The 23,817-nt window shown below is 45.9% G+C and overlaps 1 protein-coding gene across 1 annotated transcript in view; it reads left to right on the top strand.

Annotated features, from left to right (window-relative positions):
• The window catches only part of pot1 (protection of telomeres 1 homolog), a 61,534-nt gene extending 38,141 nt beyond the window's left edge, over positions 1-23,393 (top strand). The window contains exons 11-20 of the mRNA XM_080474633.1: positions 13,382-13,566; positions 14,517-14,614; positions 16,266-16,292; positions 20,447-20,603; positions 20,730-21,310; positions 21,819-21,954; positions 22,130-22,209; positions 22,520-22,614; positions 22,874-22,979; positions 23,059-23,393. Of these exons, the coding sequence (XP_080330759.1) occupies positions 13,382-13,566; positions 14,517-14,614; positions 16,266-16,292; positions 20,447-20,603; positions 20,730-21,310; positions 21,819-21,954; positions 22,130-22,209; positions 22,520-22,614; positions 22,874-22,979; positions 23,059-23,258 (1,665 nt within the window). The 3' untranslated portion in view covers positions 23,259-23,393. The remainder of the gene's footprint in view (positions 1-13,381; positions 13,567-14,516; positions 14,615-16,265; positions 16,293-20,446; positions 20,604-20,729; positions 21,311-21,818; positions 21,955-22,129; positions 22,210-22,519; positions 22,615-22,873; positions 22,980-23,058) is intronic.
• Positions 23,394-23,817: the final 424 nt, after the last annotated feature.

Here is a 23,817-nt window from a genome sequence, read left to right as displayed (position 1 = left end):
TGGTTCTGAGCTGCTATGAGCAGCCAAACCTGTAGGGGGCAGTGTAGCGAGCAGCATGAAACCATAATGGCCAATCAGATTCCTGGAAAAAACATTGCGTCACAAATTGTCACGTAAATATCCACCTCCCCCCTTTAGATGCAACCAGAGACACAGTTTACCAGAGTTAAACACAGAGTTTACCAGAGTTTACCAGAGTTTACCAGAGTTTACCAGAGTTAAACACAGAGTTTACCAGAGTTAAACACAGAGTTTACCAGAGTTAAACACAGAGTTTACCAGAGTTAAACACAGAGTTTACCAGATCTCCACTTTGGCCGGAGTTTTCAAGAATCATAGTTTGTGTTGAGTCGTAGCTGTTTTATGTGTAAATGTGCGGCTCAAACACAGAGAAATAGTGTTTTTCAAATACCCGGGTACGTGGAAACGTGGCCTGAGTCTCTTTTTGATCTCTACTCTGAGATGGGGATTCTGAGTTTTCATTCCCAGAACAGCTGATCTGGATTCAATCTGGATTCAATCAACTCTCAGTATGAGAACCAAGAGTTACGCACCTGAACAACCAGAATATAAAACATCATCAATGGAGCCCTGATACCACCGGTCACCATGGCAACACACACAAAACCCAGTGCTGCAGCAGCAGAGAGACCACTGGGAGAAAACTGCTGCAAGAATCAACGCATCAGTTTGAACACAAGTCCATCAACTCAACATTTAACTTAAGATGGCAGCAGAGAGGTAGAAATAATAAATAGAATAAAATCTGAATTTCAACAGGAGGAAGGCGACTTGGAGCCGCTGGAAATTAAATATAAAAACATTTTTCAGAATGAAAAGTTCGGCCTGTCACCATAACAAATTTTGCTGGACGATAAATTGTCCCAGAAATGATTACGATAAACGATAATATTGTCATTTTAATACCATTTTTCCACTAATATATTAATAAAGGTGTAATAATGCCAGTATACCCTTTTAAAGATAAACAAACTTTTATTTCTTAAGAATATTTAAAATTGGAATTGTATAATGAAAAAAGTTGTAAATATCCAAAATAAAGAATCAAAACAACCTCATCTGTCCCTCTCCTCCTCACGGGGTCTCATGCTGCTCTCAGGGGTGCCAGTTTTTGTCGTGATGCTTCACATGTTGATGACGTAGGCGGTGGAGCCACTCTGGGGGCTGCTGTTGCCAGATCGGCTGTTTTCCTCCTCCATGTTAAGGCCCGTTTACAGTGAGCCTTACTGGGTTTTCACTGGAAGGCTCAGGAATCTGGCAACTCTCTGAAACAACATTAAACTGAGAGCTGCTCACTAACACCAGAGTGAGAGCCGCTCACTAACACCAGAGTGAGAGCCGCTCACTAACACCAGAGTGAGCGCCGCTCACTAACACCAGAGTGAGCGCCGCTCACTAACACCAGAGTGAGAGCCGCTCACTAACACCAGAGTGAGAGCCGCTCACTAACACCAGAGTGAGAGCCGCTCACTAACACCAGAGTGAGCGCCGCTCACTAACACCAGAGTGAGCGCCGCTCACTAACACCAGAGTGAGAGCCGCTCACTAACACCAGAGTGAGAGCCGCTCACTAACTCCAGAGTGAGAGCCGCTCACTAACACCAGAGTGAGCGCCGCTCACTAACACCAGAGTGAGAGCCGCTCACTAACTCCAGAGTGAGAGCCGCTCACAGTGACGTCTTTGGTAAAGGAAACATTCTCCAGCCTGGAAAACTGATCCAGCTCATTTTTAAATTATCGTGCAATTCATTGATTAATTGATTTATTGATTATCGCAACAGGCCTATGAAAAGGCTTATATGCATATATGGTGTGATTGTACCTCATTTTGATTTAATTTCAATATTTATTTTGTTGGATATTGATGGAGGCTATTAAATAAAAAAAATTAATTCAGTAGATCCTTCAAGTAGTAATTTAAACCCCTAAAAAAATGTTGTTTAAACTCGTCCTACTGAGTAGATTAACACAATGTGACCCTGTGTAAATCAGCACTCAATAGACTACTAAAATTACTACACACACACAAGCACCCCCCCCAAAGCATTTTATGATACACAAATAGATAAATGAATGAAATGACATCAAATTAAAACTGTTGCTTCAGTGTGAGGGTGATTCTCTAACCGCTCTACACACTGTTGCTTTACAAATATTATAAAGGAAACTACAATTTTTCAAAAAACGTAATACTGTGTATAAAATGTGCTCTGATGTGAAGCACGAGGCGATTAAGGAAGGAATTTCCCCCATGGAGTACTCTCTCATGACATCAGAAATCTCAAATCATTTCTAGTCGCTGCTTCAGGGGGGAGGAGTCCGTAGAAACTCAGGGTTTCTTCTACAAAACCTGCCAGCCAGCAGGTTCTGTTCAGAGTCTGTTACCATGGTGACAGGCAGCAGGTTCAGTTCACAGTCTGTTACCATGGTGACAGCCAGCAGGTTCTGTTCACAGTCTGTTACCATGGTGACAGCCAGCAGGTTCTGTTCACAGTCTGTTACCATGGTGACAGCCAGCAGGTTCAGTTCACAGTCTGTTACCATGGTGACAGGCAGCAGGTTCTGTTCACAGTCTGTTACCATGGTGACAGCCAGCAGGTTCAGTTCACAGTCTGTTACCATGGTGACAGGCAGCAGGTTCTGTTCACAGTCTGTTACCATGGTGACAGCCAGCAGGTTCAGTTCACAGTCTGTTACCATGGTGACAGCCAGCAGGTTCTGTTCACAGTCTGTTTCCATGGTGACAGCCAGCAGGTTCTGTTCAGAGTCAGTTACCATGGTGACTGACCCCGAACTTAATTCAGCTCTCTGTCTGGAGTGGAAAACTCAAGAGTTTCCCTCATTTCAGGGTTAATGTGCTCTGAGTTCTCATATAACCTGCTTTCTGGAATCCCCCAGGGACCTGGAATCTCACACACACACACACACACACACACACACACACACACACACACACACACACACACACACACACACACACACACACACACACACACACACACACACACACACACACACACGACTCTGGGTTTAAGAACAAGCGGCCTTCAGGCCACATGAGACGGTTTGTAACGACGGCCAGTCTGAGGTCTCAGTGATCCTCTTCCTTCAGGTCCTCCAGTGGAAACACATCTATTATAACACCTCTCCTACTCCCAAGGTTGCAGGTTCGATTCCATCTCTCCACATGTCGAAAGTGTCCTTGAGCATCCCCAAACTTGATGGCATGAATTATATATATATATACACACACACACACACACACACATATATAATAAATTACTGTTTATTCTTTTAGGAAGAGATCTTTATGAAAACGATTCTTTCTGAGGTCAAATCAGCAGAACTCACACGTCCACACGTCACACATAAATACAGACATTAAATGTGTTGTTTTCCAGTGCATCCACAGTGTGTTTGACTTTACAACTGTGAACTTCCAGTTGTTGTTTTTTTTTACCTCCCCTCTGATTGGCTCAAACACAAATGAATAAAGGAAGTATAAAAGTCAGCAGCAGAGAAGGTGAAAGACGTTTTTGGTTCTGTCAGGTGAGGAAGCGTCAGGTGTTTGCAATGTGGGCGGAAGTGTAGAATCTAAATTAACAAAGTCAAAATTAGATTCTGCTGTCAGGAGGTCTGGCAGCGATTATTATTATTAATATTGGTTATAGAGGAGGAAAGGTGGGAAGACGTACAGCCTCGTTAAACTAACCTCTCCTGCCTTCTACATTCTGGTCTTTATTTACAATTAGTATTGTTGGAAAACCATTAGAAAGTGAATTTAGCATAATATGAGCCATAACGCTATGAACATATTAACAGCATACACTGAGGAAAGTGTGTAAAAAATGTTTTAAGTTTATGTTTTAAAAAGGATTTCAGGTGTGAACAAAAGAGAAAAATCTCAAACTGGTTAAAAAATGTCAACAAAGAATAATGAAACTACCACAAACATGAATAACAACAAACACAAATAACAACATAAACTACGATAAAAAAGACGTAAATAAAGAAAGCAGTGGACGATAGAGACGATAGAGGCGATAGAGACGATAGAGTCCGACACACTGAGGTTTAACGCAACTTTAACGAATCGCCGTCCGGCTCCGACTGCTTCACCTCATTATCTTGTTTTTAACACTCATGGTCGACTGGAGGCACGTTTCCATGTCACTGAACTGTGTGTGTGTGTGTGTGTGTGTGTGTGTGTGTGTGTGTGTGTGTGTGTGTGTGTGTGTGTGTGTGTGTGTGTGTGTGTGTGTGTGTGTGTGTGTGTGTGTGTGTGTGTGTGTGTGTGTGTGTGTGTGTGTGTGTGTGTGTGTGTGTGTGTGACCGTTAAGTGAACACACCACGGAGGAAGATGAGATTAGCTCCTGGAGGGAAGCGTCCTCCTCCTCGTCCTCCTCCTCCTCCTCCTCCTCCTCCTCCTCCTCCTCCTCCTCCTCCTCCTCTGTCGTGGTGACGAGCCGGCGGCGCGGCGCTGATAAGCGAGAGCGAGACGCTCCGTTCACACCGTCGCTTCATTACACTGCCGCACTCAGTTCATCTATTTAGCTTCAGATTTCTGTGTGAGATGCTTCATCAGAGCAGCTTCGTCTGGAATCTGTGACATGGTTAGTTGGCCTGCTCAGCTTTGAAGCTGCTCTTCTGCCTTTGTCTTTCTTCATTAGCGCCTCGGGTTTTGTGGAGTCGGACGTTTTACTTGTTTCCAGTTCCTGTGAAAAACCCAGACGTGAACAATGTTTGATTTAACCTTTTAACGGGAGCTTTTGATTGTCGTCAACACAGGAGGCTGATGACATCAACCACCTCTAAATTTAGCGGTTAGCCGTGGCTAACTAGGCCTAGCGGTTGGCTGCGGCTAATGGTTAGCCTCATGTGATTTACAAACATTTAGTTTTAAACCTCCGGGTGCGTTGCTCTGGGCTGGATGTTTGTACACGCGCCACCATCAGTTGTAATTCTTATTATTCATGAGAGCAAAGGACTGTTATGCTATTGCTATTGCTATTGCTATTGCTATTGCTATTGCTATGCTATCACTATGCTAACATGATGTCCAGCCCCTGCAGCCAATCAGCAGCCTCACATGGTACCAGTCAGAATGTCTCCTGGACTCTCAGAGAGGAAGTTGGTATGAAACAGGGTCAGAAGCTCCACGTTGGATTAGTTTGACTAATAAAGGTTAAGAATTGATTTAAAGAGGATTTAAAGGAGACTGGAGACGAAAAGTGAATTGGATTTGGCTCCTCCATCAGCCCTGTGAGTCGGGAGGACTGTGAGGAAGACCATTTTTGAAATACGTGGATTCAAAGGAGGAAACTTGACAGACAAGAAGCCAAATGAGGAAACGTCTCAGATAATTAGTGCTGGAGTTATAAGGTCAGTCCAGGACCTGCGATCTGGTGGTGACGAGTCGTTCAAAGAAGTAAAGATGAGAGAAATATCTAAAGTTTGTTCCTGCCCTGGATTGTTGGACTCGGCTGACGTCTCTGAGCTGACCTGAGGCCACCTCAGTGGCTCCACTTCCTGTTTCCTGCTGTGTTGATGCTCCAGCACAAAAAGCTGGCGTCCAGTCACGCTGCGTTCCAGCGACTGTTAAAGCCACTTCCTGCTCGTCCACGAAGGAATGAACAGCTCCTTCCTTGCACAGTGAGCTCGGGCTCGTTCTTCCCACCGGCCTCGGCTCATCGTCGAGTTTTAAAGGATCTCTTCTCGGCGTGCAGCCGAGCGGCGCTAACGCCACGAGACAGCGGCGGCTGCCGGCCGATCAGCGCCCGGTGGAGTGTTTTACTTCTTCACACAGATCAAGTACTTAGAGACGCCGCCGCAGGCCGCCGCGCTCCATCACTCCGCCCTCTCCAAAACAGGAAGTGGCTTGATTGCGAGGGGAAGCTGCGGGCGGCCATTTTACTGTCCGGCAGGCGTGACGGTCCTTTAGCCCCCGAGAGCCCCCCTGCTCATGCTAATGCTAATGCTCACATCTTACCGCTGCTGCGGTCTCAGATGACTGATGTGATTAATGCAGAGGTCAACAACCCGCGGCTCTTCAGCGCCCCCTGCAGCGGCTCCCTGAAATTCTCACCAAATTATGTGAAAATAAACATTCATTCAGCTGCAGCACGGCTCTGCAACCTTTATGACCATATATGTATATATATATATATATTACTGCTGTCAATTAAAATAAATTAACTGATTAATTGTGATTAATCACATTGTTTTTCTTCTGAAGACTGAAGCTTGTAATGGATATTTTTTCAGGGAAAACCACAGAATTAATGTCGACTCAACACTCAGAGACTCTATTTAAATTCAAAGACTATTGTTATAACGTCCTTTTAGCTTTGTGTGAAACTGTTTCTCTCCAGGATCAGCAAAATAATAAAAACATTAATTATTGAATTAATTAATACACATCTAACATAAGTCTGGGTTTTGTTAGAGTGCAGGTCCACCATTTTGAGAATTTGAATATTTCTACAAACAAAGTTGTAAACTTATTACATGAACTAAGTGGCAATAATATACTGTAATACACACTCACATACACACATATAACTGTACTATGAACCCTGATCAACATATCCAGGATGTTTCCTGGTTTGACTTATCGAGATGTGACTGATCCTGATCACCGTTCCTACCAAGCAGGTTCTCAACTCTCTGGTTCAACCCAGACCAGGTGTGAGGTTCATGTGAAAGGGGCGGAGCTTGTAGCGTCTGACCAATCAGACACAGAGAGACACTCTGCAGAGCAGTTTACAGATTTCTGAAGGAGCAGTTAATCTCTGAGATTATGAAGAATTCCAACCCATCCAGCAGCTCAAAGCAACACTGCTGCTGCAGCCAGAACCAGAACCTTCCTGACTTGGTGAGATTAGAGCAGATTAATTTATCAGCGATATGAACAAACAGCACGTCTGCTGATCAATCAATTAAATTTTATTCCAGCAGAAACGTGTCGGGCTGAACTTCCTCACTGATCTTTTTCTTTATATTCTCCATCCAGTTGTTTTGAGGCCGAGTTTCTGTTTTGTTTTGTGTTGGAATATTAATTCATCACCGTGACGACAGGAGTAGTTCTGTGATCATGAACCTCATTATTCCAGATAAACAGACCTGGAACAAGTCAAGAACAAAAACCTCCTTCAGAGCCTCAGAGACCAGGATTTATTTTATTATGTCAAAAAGATCTTTAAATTAATTTCTCATCTCTGCTGCAGCTCAGAGCTGAACCTGCCCACCAATCACCATCATTTAGGAATGGGCGGGGCATTTTCCAAGAGATCTGATTGGTCAGGAGGCGGAGCTCTGACCTCTTATCCAGAACATAACCTGCTCCAGAGCAGGTTAGACTTTCAGCATCAGTTACCAGGTGATTTATCCCTGTGGGAAGTGAGCGAGAGTCGTAGTATCGAAACCCGGAGTTAATCCTGAAGTTATCTAGATAAGAGAAAATCCAGCTTCGTAGCACAGGCCTCAGATCTATCCGCACTAATGACACAGACATATGTACATGTACAGTATATAAGCAGTTAGTGGCGGGCCGTCAGGGACAGGCCTGTCGCCATAATCAATAAATCGATGAATTGCACAATAATTAAAAATGAGCTGGATCAGTTTTCCAGGCTGGAGAATGTTTCTTTAACCAAAGACGTCACTGTGAGCGGCGCTCACTCTGGTGTTAGTGAGCGGCGCTCACTCTGGTGTTAGTGAGCGGCTCTCACTCTGGCGTTAGTGAGCAGCTCTCTCAGTTTAATGTTGTTTCAGAGAGTTGCCAGATTCCTGAGCCTTCCAGTGAAAACCCAGTAAGACTCACTGTAAACGGGTCTTAACATGGAGGAGGAAAACAGCCGATCTGGCAACAGCAGCCCCCAGAGTGGCTCCACCTCCTATGTCATCAACATGTGGAGCATCACGACAAAAACAAGTAGAAGACAGCAGCTCCACCTCAGACTCTGTCTCCACCATTAATACTTCATCTTCCTATGGTTTCAGTACTTTCCTGATGACGAGCTGCTACTTTATTTCTTTACTTGTTTTGAACCCTGCGGAGGACGACTCGGCTTTTTAAGGGTTAACAAGCTTCATGCTGCTGATACTGGGTGACGCGTTCAGGTGCATCACGTAACTCCAAAGCTCGCAGCAACATATTGAAAAAAAAAAGAATAATGAACTAGATCAACTAGATCAACAGCAGCCGCTTCTTTATGCAGCAGCAGGACAGCCTGAACTCTTTCATCATCATAAGGGTCTTCGCCCCAGGACAGAAAACCAGCCAGGTCCCCCACTGGTCATAAAGGTATTTATTCTGGCTACACGAGTATTTATCTGTAATGCAAAGGCTCTTTGTTATGGACGTCCCGATCAGATGGGTAGATATCGGATCGGGGTCGATATTGGTGATTTGTGACTGATCGGGAATCTGCAAATCCAACCGATCACCCCGCCGATCTAAAAAAAAAAAACGTCAGCTGCCGTAAAGCAGCCCCGTGTGCCCCCTGCCGTAAACTGAGGTGAGCAGCCTGAAGCCACTGAGAGGATCAACCAGCAGTCTGGAGGGAGTTTAAGGTGGATAACCAAACCAGTCCTGAGAGGTGGAGCACCAGAGCTTCACCACAGGCCTGAGAGGTGGAGCACCAGAGCTTCACCACAGTCCCGAGAGGTGGAGCACCAGAGCTTCACCTCAGTCCCGAGAGGTGGAGCACCAGAGCTTCACCACAGTCCCGAGAGGTGGAGCACCAGAGCTTCATTTAACACAACTAATCTGATAAGACATCTAAAAAGTAAACATGCGGTGGAGGACGCTCAGCAAGAAGATCATCCGTAATGGCACCCCTCCTCCCCCACCGCGGAGAGGAGGGGTGAGGTGACGTCCACTACGTCACCTAATAACCAGAACAATCAGGGACTAGAAGCTCGGGTGGAGCTGCAGAAGCTAGAAGCAGGCGGAGCGGGGCCATAGACCTATAAAACTAGAGTTATATATAGTGGTTTATGTGTTTATGTGAAGAGGTCTACTTCTAAATTTCTATGTGGTCTGTCTTCTTCTGTGTTTTTATTGTGTTTGGTGAGTCACAGCGCCCCTAAAGGCCTGGCATGTGTACTACATGCCCTGAAGCCTCGTGTTGAGCCGTGTTCATAGGGAGGGGTGGACGGAGGTCTGGTAGAAGGACAGGGAGGACAAAGATCGGTTTTTCATCATGTGGATGTTCCTCAGTTTACAACAACAAATAAAGAAAAAGCAGCACCGAAGCAGCAAACTCAGTGCGGCTTTAAAATAAAGGATTTAAAATAAAGGATTTTAAAATAAAGGATTTAAAATAAAGGATTTTAAAATAAAGGATTTAAAATAAAGGATTTAAAATAAAGGCTCAGTCCCCACAGGGGAGCGATATGGTGAAACAAGAACCCAGAAGGTTCCTCTAGTTTGAAGGGAGACTGGGATATTCTGATTAAGTTTTTGAGAGTACTATGTTCAGAGTACTCTAGTCAAACAGGTTTTACCACTTTGAAGTGGAATTAAGTTTTATACTTCACATTGAAATGTAAATGTTTAGTGACATTCAGGTCAAACCTCTCATACTGCTTTAAGGTAAACTGGAATTTAATACACAAAGAAGTTACTTTGGAGCCTGAGAGCTTTTATGTTTAAGATTTATTTCTTTATTTTTATTATTGTATTTGCACTTTTTTAGGACTTATTTTCAACCCAACCAGCCAAAGACACTTTGAAGTGGAACTGGGTTCTTCTGATTGGTTTGACTGAATACTGTTTATGTTGTAGTTTTTTATACTTTATATGTCAAACTGATTCTCTGGGTTTCATTTTTATTGTTTTTTATTTGCCACAAAATGCAGGTGAAGCTGTTTAAGTTCACATACATAAGAGATACAAGACTGCAGAGTGTAACTGGGTTTTTGTTGTTCTGACTGAATAAAGTTTAAATAAGTTCTTAAGTCGTTCTGAGAAGAATTTTGATTCAATAAGTGAGTTTTACAATAATTTCTAGGTAAACAAAGCTTCTGCTAATAGTACTTTTAGCTTCAGACGTCTTAGTCGCTCCAAAAATACACCATTGAGTATATTTGCAATAGTAATGTGAGTATCGGATCGGGAAAGTATCGGTATCGGCCGATACTCAATTCTGAAAAATCAGATCTGTATCGGGGGGCAAAAAGTGTGATCGGGACGTCCCTACTCTTTATACTGCCTTTCTGCATGATAACTTGGTTTCTGTAGCCATAAAACGTTATTGAGGGGTGGACGGACTCAGACCAGCACCAGTGAAGGTCGAGGTCTGAAATGCATTACAGTCGTAATGAGAAGAAAGAAAACGATCATCGTTTGAACGTCTCTATATTCCAGATATTAGAACGTTCATATACGGCTCCCGTAGTTATAGAAATTCCTCCATGTCTCCTTTGGTAATGTGAGTCAGTCTCTCCAATACAAACCATTGTGATTTAACCCAGTCTGAAGGTTCCTTTATCTGTATTTTCTTTGATAGAAGGAGCTTCATGCTCCTGCGGTTCCAGGAGATTGCTCTCCTGCCTGCAGCCGTTCAAAGTCCAACACTGTCCTACAGTCTGTGGGGTGTACTCTCAGTATACAGCGTTTGGCACTAAGAGGAATCTTGATGTTAAATATCACAGACATACATTTAATGACTTTACTCCAAAGTCTTTTCATCTTTGAACGTTCGCATAAACAGTGAAGAAGAGTTCCTTTATTATCTTGGCATTTAGCTCTCGCATCAGATTAGTCCTGGAGGTATGAGGAGTTTATAGAAACTCTTGTTAACCATTCATACTGGAGTAACTTGCGTGGAGCGTTTCTGGTTTGTTGCTGGGCTTCAGGCAGGTCCCAGTCTGTTTCCTCCTCCAGTCCTGGACTTGGTCATGATCACATCATAATATCCAGACGACAGGCTTTTCTCTCCCTGTTTTCACATTCTCTCCATCAATTCAGGTAAACACATCATTTCTTTACACCTCGATGACAAACAAAGGAAGAGAAAGAGAGCGGCGCCCAGCAGGCTCCGCCCTCCAGCTCTCTCTACGCCGGGTTCCAAACACAAAGCTGCTAAACTGAGAGAAAACACCAGCAGACTGTTTTCTTGTCTTATCCAGCTCCACCTGGGAGTCCCCAGGGACGGAACCAAACCCGACCAGAGTCTGGGGCGCCGCAAACGTAAATACTTCCTGTTTGCTCTCAGTGCTTACTTCCCGCCTCGGCTGGATTCATATGATCTTGATAATCCAGTTCTAAACTGCTTGTTTGAGCTGCTGCTGCAGATTAACTGACGAAACTGAAGGAAAAGGAAAGTTTCTCCTTTTATCTCGACGGGAACCAGGATCAATATAACCAATCAGATGACCTCTGCAGGGTTTAGGGAGAGGAGATCCTGCTCCGAGTGTCACACAGGCATGGTTCTGGTTCTGGTTCTGGTTCTGTTGTTACCAAATGATAGCGGATGGTTCTTGTCTGAGAGTCGAGAGTTCAGCTTCGTGATGGTTAATGATCTTTCCTTCTGATCCTTGTTTTTGTGGTTTTCAGTGTTTTAGACGTCCGCCCGTCCTGTTACTGCAGCTCTCTCAGACCAGAGCTGGAAATGTGAGTGGTTTGGCTTTGGGATGCTCAGAATGCAGAGCATTTCCTCCAAATGTGCTGGAATCAGCCTGACAAAACAGAATGCCTTGTAGAAAAAAGATCAACATGACAAGCGCTCAGAACCAACTCCTCCCACCAGGCTCTGACTCGCCACCGCCTGACTGCAAGTCTGGTGCAATGCCGCCCTCTGCTGGCCAGTCCAATCAGCAGCCTTCAAATCCTCTCTCTGAACTGGAAACAGGATTCTCTATTTAAAGGGGACATATCATGCTAAATCCACTTTTTTAGCCCTTAAATGCATGTTGTTGTATATTTAGAGTGTTTAGAAGTACAGAAAAGTTCAAAGTAGTCTCTTCAGGTGCTCCGTTGATATCTTTATATTCTGTTTTGGTCATATTTTGCGATCGGTTTCGATTTTTCTATTCTCTATTACGTTTTTTGAACAATGACGTCACAGTATTCTCAGCGGAACTGCCAAATTAGGACATCGACATTTCGAGCAATCCGTCATTTTTGTTTCTCGCTGCGATTTTGTAGTCCAACCGAAGTTACGAGAGGATAAGTGGAAATGTTCGGTTGTTGGATGTAGTAACCCACAAGCTTCGTTACACCGTCTCCCAGCATCAGAACCTTTTCGAAGTGCCTGGTTGAGTTTTATTTTTCACAGAAATGTACCCACATCTGTGGGTAAGGTCATTTTTGTGTGCGCGAAGCACTTTAAGGACGACTGCTTCAGCAACCTCCGCCAGTATAAAGAAGGATTTGCCGAAAGACTTGGTCTGATTGAGCGGTCAGTTCCTTCTATCTATGGAGACGACGAACAGAGCACTTCGGTAAGCTGTATATAACGCTAAAAAGTGTGATGATAAGACGTCCCTGTCATTGTTTTGTTAGCATTAGCAGTTGCACCGTCTTCATATGTTAGCGCTGTGTGCTCGTTTTAGATTAGAATGTAACTTCTGTGTTAAATAGTCGTTGTAATACAGGCAGTATTGTAGTAGTGGGCATGGATGGAGAAGTTAGTGTAAATATAGTAACACACCATTGCGTTACATCCATATGAAGACGTTGTTCTGAAGGTGCATCATGGTCATTTTCATCTGGCTCCGCCGGGTCCGACTCTGGCTCCAACATGTATGGCTGGATGGACAAATCTTCCCTTGTTGACATTTTGTAAATAATGTGTGAATATAAAGTTTCTGCGCCGCTAGATAATTGTATCTGTTCTATCAAACTACAAAGATGGCCGAACAGGGTGACGTTGAACCGAGTGTCACCTCTGCAACCTGGAGAGGAGGCGGGGTATGAAGTGTCTCATTTGCATTTGAAGAGACCGCCCCAAAACGAGTTGCTCTCAGAAGCACATCAGAAAAGGGGTTGAAAAGGGGCCTGTGGAGCTCTAATAATGAGGAATTCAGACCCAAGCATTGCAGTTTCGCGTTGTATAGACCACAACTGCATGATTTATATGTAAAAAGGAAGGATTTAAAAGCATGATATGTCTCCTTTAATGGGAGGAACTCTCCTCCATGACATGGGGACAAGATTGTGATCCTGATTCTGCAGACGTTTGGGAGTCTGAGCTCAACGGTCAAAGTTTAGAAGTGGCAGTGCAGTACCTGTAGATCCACCCTCTGAACGCAGCTCCCGCAGGCTGGACCTTGGACTGTCTGGTTGGAGGAAAGGTTTGGTGAATCTGTGTGCTGGTGTGTTTGGTCTCACTGAGCTGCCTTGTTCCCCCAGCCCGGGGACTTCCTGAGGATCTACAACCTGCGAGCCATCCAGGGGTCCAGTAAGGTTCCCCACCTGACCGCCAGCCAGTCCGAGGCGGCGGATCAGCTGACCTTTCACCTGCACGGAGGAACGTCGTACGGCCGAGGGATCCGGGTTCTGACCCCGAACAGCGCCGACGTGCAGCAGCTGCAGAGGTACAGCAGCGTCAGACTGGTAGTGCACTAACCAGTCCCATTGAATTTCCATCTGGGTTTGTTGACGATGAAGCAAAACACTTCCTCCTGCTTGACTCTTGTCTTGTTTCAGCTGCAACAGCAAAGAGCCTTCTGCTGTATTATTACGTTCAGCTGTATATGGGACATGCTGCTCTTCAGCGCCCCCTGTAGCAGCTCCCCGACTTTTCTACAACATTTTTTTGTAAATGGACATTTTGCCTACATTTTTATTTTATTTGCGTTCCACACTGATCTAATCTCCTGAATAAAAACTGAAATGAAGTAAAACAGCTAAAACAGCCAGAAAAGCTGTTAATTGTTAAAATAGCAACATTTCTAATTCAAATTGGGAAACAAAGTTTTGTTTGTTTGTTTGTTTGTTTGTTTGTTTTGTTCAGCAAAAGAAAAAAGGATAATAAGTAAAGAAAAGAAGAAAGAAGGGAAGAAATAAGGGGGAGGTAAAAGATAAAAATAGCTCGTACAGCTGAAACGCCTGTTTTCCTTTTCAGTTTTCACAATGCACATGTTTTGCAGCTCCAGACAAATTTTATTGTGAAAAATAGTGAAAACGGCTCTTTTAGTGATAAAGGCTGCAGAGCCCCGGTCTAAGGGTTCCTTCACTCCACTTCCTGTTACCTCGCCTCGGGTGATGTTAGGAATCGGTTAAGTTGGCCACGTAGATGAAGTTCGATCAGGGGGAAGCTGCAGCGTCTCCTCCAACCCGCTGTGGCCACCAGAGATTAGAATCTGCCAACAAACAGTGGATCTTCCACCTCGTGTCCACACGTCCTGGAACGTTGTCATCTCGACGTTTCAGTGGTTCATGGAATCAAGTCAGACAAACGCCGTCCACAGAACGCCTCAGGAAGTGTTGACGGGAGCATTTGATAGATTCTGTTTGTGCTCCTCGGTTCTCTTCTTGTTCCTAGAGTCATTGAAACTTTCTCCGAGCGCCACGAGGACGAGCCGTTCGAGGACAATGACTCGGATCTGCTGGAGGTTTGGTGTACGCCGCCCGAGTTTCTGGGTATGAATGTTCATCATTTATCAATTTAATCTAATTCTTTATGACGCCGCTGCAGAGCCGAGGCACCCTGCTATGCTCATTAGCATGCTCAGATGCTAACCGCTCTGGAATAGATTGTTTCAGGGGGGAGGAAAAACATGACCGTGAAATACTCTGGTATTATTTTTGTAGTATTGTTTTACTTCATTCTGTCTGGAGCTTTAATTAATGCTGAAATGTTATGCATAGAGCTTCTGTTCTCTGAAGGAGAGCGCCCAGGGACAACACGCATTGTGTGGGATGTCACGCCCCCGCCATGCCTCTATTCACGCCTTTACGGCGGATGGTCCATGATGACGCGTGTGAGGCTCCGCCTACACAGATAATACCGGGCATGACCTCATTCCTCAGGACAATAACTTCTCCTCACCGAGCCCAGCTGGACTTGTCCCTCCATCCTCTCCTTCAGGGAAAATATTTCATTCCCTTTCACTTGAGTCACTGGGTACAACAATTATTGTATGGAACATATAATCACACCCGGCGGAGCAGAGAGAGACAGGTCAGAGGCAGGTAGACAGGTCAGAGGTCAGAGGCAGGTAGACAGGTCAGAGGCAGGTAGACAGGTCAGAGGTCAGAGGCAGGTAGACAGGTCAGAGGTCAGAGGCAGGTAGACAGGTCAGAGATCAGAGGCAGGTAGACAGGTCAGAGGCAGGTAGACAGGTCAGAGGCAGGTAGACAGGTCAGAGGCAGACAGACAGGTCAGATGCAGGTAGACAGGTCAGAGGCAGGTAGACAGGTCAGAGGTCAGAGGCAGGTAGACAGGTCAGAGGCAGACAGACAGGTCAGATGCAGGTAGACAGGTCAGAGGCAGGTAGACAGGTCACAGTAGATCCTGATCCAGCAGCTCCTGAGGAAAGGTCAAAATGTCCACAATAGAACATTGAAACAGGAGAACATTACAGTTCTGGTCCCGCGGGTCAGAAGCCCGCCATTTCTAAGCCTTTAGGCCTGCAGTGGATGAGGCCCGTGCTCCATGAATCATTGCCACCAGTAGGGGGCAGACCCTTTGCTACCAAGTTTGAGCTCCAGCTCCTCCGTGAGCAGCCGTGGTGCCGATGATTCTTATATTGCACCTCCTCATTCTTCCTTCCATGTCTTTATCTGGAAGTTTCACCATTTCTCTCTTCATGTCACTCACTGTATTTTGGAGAGTTTCCACCTCCTCCGACCATGTTGAGATGTTGAGAGCCCCGTCCCCCAACCTCTCTGATGTTCATCTTCATTTGGTCGATCTCAGTTCAGTGCAGCGGTGCTGTTCATTATCTCCGCTTTCAGCTCGCTCCTAAGAAAGTCCAAATCTTCCGCTCAGACTTAAAACTCCTTAAAATAGGTTAAAAAGCTTAAATCTCAAAATAGTTTTTAAAAATTAATGCTAAAAAGAAAATAGGCAACTGAAAGCGATAAGATCAGTTACATCTATTGAACCCGCTGCATTCAGACATTAAGTGGACTTTCTCTGGGACGCTGCTGGGGGTCAAGGGTCACGCTCAGGGAGGGGTGACCTGCCAGCTGTGGGATTCAAACCCACAAACCTCTAGACACAAGCTGGCCTCCTGCTCGCTGCCGATTGGTCTGCTCTCTGCTGATGGTGTGATGTGTGTGTTTTTAGACGGTGACGCCGTGGACAGCTGGACAGGTAAGAAACACTGCAGGTTAACCACAAAACAAACCATCCAACTGTTTGAATAATCCCTGAGAAGTTCTACATCCTCCATCTCTGTTCCTCACAGCCTCGTGACTGCTTCTCCTGATCCTGTCATCCTGCGTGATAACACACTGAATATATGTATATTTTAAAAAAAAAGCTGTTTCAGGTTACAGATTAATTAAAATTTCAAAACCACTTATGAATCTTACAGAACAGTTGTGTAAACTTTAAATCCAGTGGCGCCTGACCATTAGAGGGCGCCAGGGTGCCAAGAGGAGAAAAATTAATTATAGAATAAAGTAATAATGTGTTTGTTTAGAAGTGTGTTAATAAAAGAGTTAATAAGTGCTCTCTGTTCTCTGGCATTTTAAAAGTATTATAACTTTCACCACTCAGGGGCTCTCAAGCTAAAATAGTCCAGGGCCAAGTTGCTCAAAACTGGGTAATCTTTTAACCAACCGTTAACTTTAACCAGGTGTTATCTTGTTGTTCAAAACTGGGTTAACTTTAACCAGGTGTTATCTTGTTGTTCAAAACTGGGCTAACTTTAACCAGGTGTTATCTTGTTGTTCAAAACTGAGTTAACTTTAACCAGGTGTTATCTTGTTGTTCAAAACTGAGTTAACTTTAACCAGGTGTTATCTTGTTGTTCAAAACTGAGTTAACTTTAACCAGGTGTTATCTTGACGTTAAAGTTAACCCACCTCCAGACCATCATGATACCAGTTGAACAAAGAAAGGACAGGGTGGAGGACTGAACTTTGATAGAGTCGATACTGGAATGAAGAGTTACGCCTCTGTGGAGCTCCGGAGTGGACATAGGAAAAATAATTATAAATAATGATATATATATATATATATATATATATATATATATATATATATATATATATAGAATTCATGGGAATTAGATCATTAGAAACCTCAAATTAATAACTGGAGACACAGAGTTACTCTCTCCTTCCCTCCTATTATATTTCTTCACCAATGTCGCCTCCATCCCGTCATATTTGCTGTTCTGGAGCTTTAAAAGCCTCGTTTCCACGGAGCACATTAGATCTTGGTGTTTTCTAACTAAACATGTGAAGTCCAGACGTGTTAAACTCTCCTTGGTCCAGAAAGAGAAGATCTCATTCTCATGTCTCTCCTCTTTATCATTAATAATGAGTTTGGGTTTTATTTTCCACCATTCCAACATTCCATAGTGACTTTCTGCTCCTTTCACTTTATTTCTGGACGTGTCTGAATCAAAAGCTTCAACATGGAGGAATGGAGGTGTAGAATGATAGAACGCTGCTCTACAGCCGTTTCCATGGTAACCTAGGTAAACACTCTGATTAAAGTTCTCTTTCACATGAAGCCATTAAAAGACTCATTTTAGCTCTAAAAACTCCAAGTTTCATTTACAGTAGTTTGTAGTTTGTTTAGTAGTTCCTGAGGAACCAGAAGTCTGGCTTCATTAGAAAGAAGTTCTGTGGAGCGTCTCCTAGCGGAGCGCCCCCTGCTGCCTCATGCAGACCTCAGCCTGCGGTCAGAACGCCTCACAAGACCTGGAGGTGAAGTTAGGTTCAATTATATTACAATGAAAATCGTGGAAAAACGACAATGGAAAACTATTTCTATATTCTGTATTCTTGGCAGCTGACTGTGTGACAGCATACCACCGGCTCCGCCGTCGCTACAATATGACTCCAGGTAATTAATTTGAGTAAAGAATCTCTGGGCCAGAGATTAAATGTTCTCGTTCCTTCATGTGATGAATTTGTTTCCCTATGGCCACTCCGGGGCTACGTACAGTCCACTGTACGTAGATCGTTCTCTCGGGTCAAATTTAAAAAAAGATGAGGCAACATGATGCCTCCGATCCTCCAGCTCAGTTTTCATCTTCCACTTTAATATCCTGGTAAGGCAAGGCAAGGCAAGGCAAAAGATTTATAGAGCAGCATTCAAACACAAGGCTATTCACAGTGATTTACAAAGAAATTAAAGAAATACAGAATAAAGAAATACATTAAAGCTTTAGAAGAAATGAAAGAAATACATTAAAACAAATAATGAGGAAAAGTATAATAAAAGAGGTAAGACATTTATTTAGATTAGTTTACTAAGTCAGTAAAATCTATATTTTATTCTAGAGCCTGTGCATCTAGGAATGTTTTAAGTCCTGATTTAAAAGAAGTGAGTGTGTCAGCAGTCTTCAGGTGTTCAGGAAGTTTGTTCCACAGGTGAGGAGGTAGGAACTAAAAGCTGCTTCACCTTGTTTCTTCTGACTGTGGGAACAGTGAGTCAACCTCTTCCTGATGACCTCAGAGGTCTGGAGCTTTGATCTTCTACAAGTCAATCTGAGATGAATGTGCTCCACCCTCAGTGTGGTGGTGTATTGTTCTCCACACTCAATGTGGTGGTGTAATGTGATCCACCACAAACAGGGTGGTGTAATGTGCTCCACCGGTAGTGTGGTGGTGTAATGTGATTCACCACAAACAGGGTGGTGTAATGTGATCCACCAGTAGTGTGGTGGTGTAATGTGCTCCACCCTCAATGTGTTGGTGTATTGTGCTCCACCCTCAGTGTGATGGTGTAATGTGCTCCACCCTCAGTGTGATGGTGTAATGTGCTCCACCCTCTTTGTGTTGGTGTATTGTGCTCCACCCTCAGTGTGATGGTGTAATGTGCTCCACCCTCAGTGTGGTGGTGTAATGTGCTCCACCCTCAGTGTGGTGGTGTAATGTGCTCCACCCTCAGTGTGATGGTGTAATGTGTAAACACTCCGTTCCAGTGAAGATGAAAGCAGAAGAAGTTTCTCAGAATCTTGTTGCTCAGAAATCCTTTGATTCTTCAACATTGTTCAGACGGTAGGAAGCTGATGTGGTTCTTGTCTGAATGTGGCTGTAGAATTTCAGGGTGGAGTCCAGAACTCCACCCAGATTTCTGCCTGATTTGATGTCCTGAGTGACCTGGAGTCAAGATGAGCGCTGACCTTTAACCTTTCTTCTTTGGGGACAAAAACAATGAGCTGAGTTTTCTCTGGGTTGAGTTGTTAAAAGTGCTGACTCATCACTCCTTCATTTCTACATTTCCTCAGCCGGTATCCGGGGACGTGGTCATTCACTGACACTGATATATAGAGCTGAGTGTGGTCTGGTCATTCTGAGAAGAGATGTTGTAATGTTCCATGATCTGAGCCAGTGGGAGCACGGAGATGTTCACTAAAAGGGCCCCAGGATGGAGCCCTGAGGAACCCCACTAGTGATTTGCTCACATTCATAATAATAGGATTTAAAGCCACTGAGTGCAGAGCCAGAGGTTCCAACCATGGTTCCAGTGGGTCCAGCAGGATGTTGTGGTCAAAGCAGCACTAAGATCCCTGCTCATGTAGACGTCAGTGTCTCAGTGCTCTGACCCCAATCCAGACTGGAAAACATTCAGCATTAATAATAATCAGAGTAGCAGCTGGTCTGTCATGTTTGATGGTAGTTTAATAGAGCAGATAAAAACGCTGCTCTGCCTCCACCACTGCGTCATTTTCCATAACCAGAAATGCTTCAAACATAATGTGGAAGAACGGAGACTTGAAAGTGGGCGGAGCCTTGGGTGGAGTGTTGTTAACCTCACTGTTAACATTGACGGTCGGTTAGCTAACGGGGGCTTAAGGATTTAACCAGTGGTTAGGGTTTAACCAGTGGTTAGAGTTTAACCAGTGGTTAGGGTTTAACCAGTGGTTAGGGTTTAACCAGTGGTTAGGATTTAACCAGTGGTTAGGGTTTAACCAGTGGTTAGGGTTTAACCAGTGGTTAGAGTTTAACCAGTGGTTAGGGTTTAACCAGTGGTTAGGATTTAACCAGTGGTTAGAGTTTAACCAGTGGTTAGGGTTTAACCAGTGTTAAAATAATCCAGTTTTGAACAAGCGGGCCCTGGTTGTAATGTGGTTTATAGACTCTGTATTTAAATGAAGTTAAGTGTCTGAAATGGAGGAACACTGAGGAGCTGCAGTGCAGAACTTCACCACCAGATGTCGCTGGTTAATATTGATGTTAAACATGTTCAGAGGAACGTCAGAATTCTACTCTTCAAAAAGGAAAGAAGAGGGTAAATAATGGTGCTGTTCAGCTGCAGTGAGTGTTTCTTCTTCTGCCCTCCAGAGCGGCGCTGTAGCCACAGTCTGCAGCCGGAGACGCTGGCGGAGCTGAAGAGCGGCGCTGCAGCCGGACTCCATCATGTCAGAGTCCAGCTGAAGAGCTTCCAGCCCCAGAGGCTCCACCAGGCTCTGCAGCTCTACTGCAGCCACTGCACCACCCTGTAGGAGCGCTCACTCACTCACTCACTCACTCACTCACTCACTCACTCACTCACTCACTCACTCACTCACTCACTCACTCACTCATCCATCCACTCACTGAGAGGTCACTTCCTGTCTGCTTCCAGTCAGGATGTCCCAGACGATGATGTTGTGGCTCAGATCTTCTCAGAAGCTTCAAGAGACTCTGAACCCTGCAGTCCTCCTCCCTGGCTGCTGTCTGGAGACCTGCACCTCCCTGCTGACCAGCACCTCCCTGCTGACCTGCACCTCCCTGCTGACCAGCACCTCCCTGCTGACCAGCACCTCCCTGCTGACCTGCACCTCCCTGCTGACCAGCACCTCCCTGCTGACCTGCACCTCCCTGCTGACCAGCACCTCCCTGCTGACCAGCACCTCCCTGCTGACCTGCACCTCCCTGCTGACCTGCACCTCCCTGCTGACCAGCACCTCCCTGCTGACCTGCACCTCCCTGCTGACCTGCACCTCCCTGCTGACCAGCACCTCCCTGCTGACCTGCACCTCCCTGCTGACCTGCACCTCCCTGCTGACCAGCACCTCCCTGCTGACCTGCACCTCCCTGCTGACCTGCACCTCCCTGCTGACCTGCACCTCCCTGGAGGAGAAGCAAGGAGCCGAACTGTGAAGGTTCATCTGCCTGCAGATTTGGTGTCTGAAGGCAGAACCAAGGAGCTGATCTTCCTCCAGGGTGAGAGAATTCTTCATCCTCTTTCTCCCCTTCCTTTCTCCTCTTCCGCTCTCTCTCCTCTTCCTCTCGCCTCCCCCCCCTCCTCCTCCTCTTGCCTCCTCCAGAGATTGGAGGAGAAACTCTCTGCTCCTCTTCCTCTCTCCTCCTCTCTCTTCTTCCTCTCTCTTCTCCCTCCTCTCTCTTCCTCCTCTCTCCTCCCCCTCTTCCTCCTCTCTCCTCCTCCAGAGATTGGAGGAGAAACTCTCTGCTCCTCTTCTTCTCCCCTCCTCTTCTTCCTCTCTCCTCCCCCTCCTCTCTCTCGCCTCCTCCCCCTCCCTCTCCTCTCTGTCCTCTTCCTCTTGCCTCCTCCAGAGATTGGAGGAGAAACTCTCTGCTCCTCTTCCTCTCGCCTCCTCTCTCTTCTTCCTTTCTCCTCCCCCTCCTCTCTCCTCCTCTTCCTCCTCTCTCCTCCTCCAGAGATTGGAGGAGACACTCTGTGCTCCTCAGACTGGGCGTCTCTGTGTTGCAGGTTCTACTCTGGAGGAGGCGCGCCTCCTGGCACAGGGCTACCAGAACCTGGTCCCGGTCCGGTCTTCAGGAGGAGGTTTGGTCCTGCTGGAGCTGACGGCTCCGTTCCTGTTCAGAGGGAGGAGGCGCTACTATGGGTCAGAGCAGAGCTCCTCCTGTCTCCTCCTCCTCCATGCTCTTCCTCTCTGCTCTTCCTCTCTGCAGCCCCTCCCTGCTCTTCCTCCCTACTCCTCCTCTCTCCTCCTCCTCCTCCTTCCTCCTCCTCCTCCTCCTCCAGTCGTCTCCCTGGTAGTAAGGTCCAGTGTGTTGCAGATGTCCTCGGTGCTCGGACGTCTCGGTGAAGGAGCCTGGAGGAGGAGATCAGCTGCTGGACGAGAAGATGGTGGCAGAAGGTGAGTCTGTTCTGATTCTCAAGTCCTCATCCCCGTCTGCTGGTGGTCTTCATGTCCTCATGTCTTCATGTCTGTGGTCTTCATGTCTGTGGTCCTCCTGTCTTCATGTCTGTGGTCTTCATGTCCTCATGTCTTCATGCCTGTGGTCTTCATGTCCTCCTGTCTGTGGTCTCCATGCCTTCATGTCCTCATGTCTTCATGTCTGTGGTCATGTCTGCAGTCTTCATGTCTTCATGTCTGTGGTCTTCATGTCTTTATGTCCTCATGTCTGTGGTCTTCATGTCTTCATGTCTTTATGTCTGTGGTGCAGCTCTGGGCGTCTACCTGCTGCAGTTCGTCTTGGTGTTGAAGTTGGAACTGCAGGACACCACCGACACGCTGGAGGTCTTCCTGTGGAAACACGCTGTGAGTCACCCGACTCTACCTGACTCTATGTCACCTGACTCGACCAGATTCTACTCCACATGACTCTAAGTCACCTGACTCTACCAAATTCTACTCCATCTGATTCTGTGTCACCTGACTCTACTCCACCTAATTCCACGTTACCTGACTCTACGTTGCTTGACTCTACATGACTCTATGTCACCTGACTCTACGTCACCAGACTCTACATCACCTGACTCTACATCACTTGTTGAACTCGCCCGTGTTCTTCCACCAGGAGTCGTTCTTCGGCGTGTCGGCAGAGAGCATAGCGGCCGATCAGAAGTCTCAGGACGTCGTCCGTCAAACGCTGGACGCCCTGTGTCCACCAGGGGGCAGTGCAGGTACGTCAGGATGAGACCAGATGAGAGAGCGTTAAACACAGAGGTCAAAGGTCTTTTCTGTCCCTGGTTCCGTCCTCAGCTCAGCGTCCCTGGCTCGACTTGTGTGTGACGGCGTACCGGGCGGAGGGCGACGGCGGGGCGAGCCAGCCCTGCTATCAGATCTGCCACACCGCCGTGACCCCGCCCGACACCGCCGTGACCCCGCCCGACACCGCCGTGACCCCGCCCGACACCGACACCGCCGTGACCCCGCCCGACACCGCCGTGACCCGGCAGTGACACCAGTCTGACCCCGTGTTCCCCGGGAACATGGCGCTGCTGCAGTAAATTATTGAGTAGAAAATGTTCAAAATGTGTTTTTATCTCTTCTACTTTTTGTATCGAAAATAAAACCAGAAGTGACCCTTGACCTTTGACCTTGACCTTGATCTTGATCTTGAAGTCGGAAGCAGCACAACTTTTCTATTCCAGAGTCGATTCGTTGAAACCAAACATTGGACTAAAGTACCAAGATCTACTGCTGGTCCTGCTGGTTCTCCTGGTTCTACTGGTCCTGCTGGTTCTACTGGTTCTCCTGGTTCTACTGGTCCTACTGCTGGTCTACTGGTTCTACTGGTCCTACTGCTGGTCTACTGGTTCTAATACTGGTCCTACTGCTGGTCTACTAGTCCCACTACTGGTCCCATTGCTGGTCCTACTGTTCTACTATTGTAACCTTAACACACCAGGATATCTCTGTTACCTGGTTGAACATATCCAGGATCTCTGTGTGTCCTGGATTAACTAACCCGGACATTCTGGATTCTGATCAGCATTAACAGGAAGCAGGTTATCAACT

Source organism: Lipophrys pholis (assembly GCF_963383615.2).
Source record: "Lipophrys pholis genome assembly, chromosome: 11".
NCBI lineage: Eukaryota > Metazoa > Chordata > Actinopteri > Blenniiformes > Blenniidae > Lipophrys > Lipophrys pholis.
The sequence above is the reverse complement of the archived record's forward strand: the minus strand, read 5'-3'. Positions and strand labels throughout refer to the sequence as shown.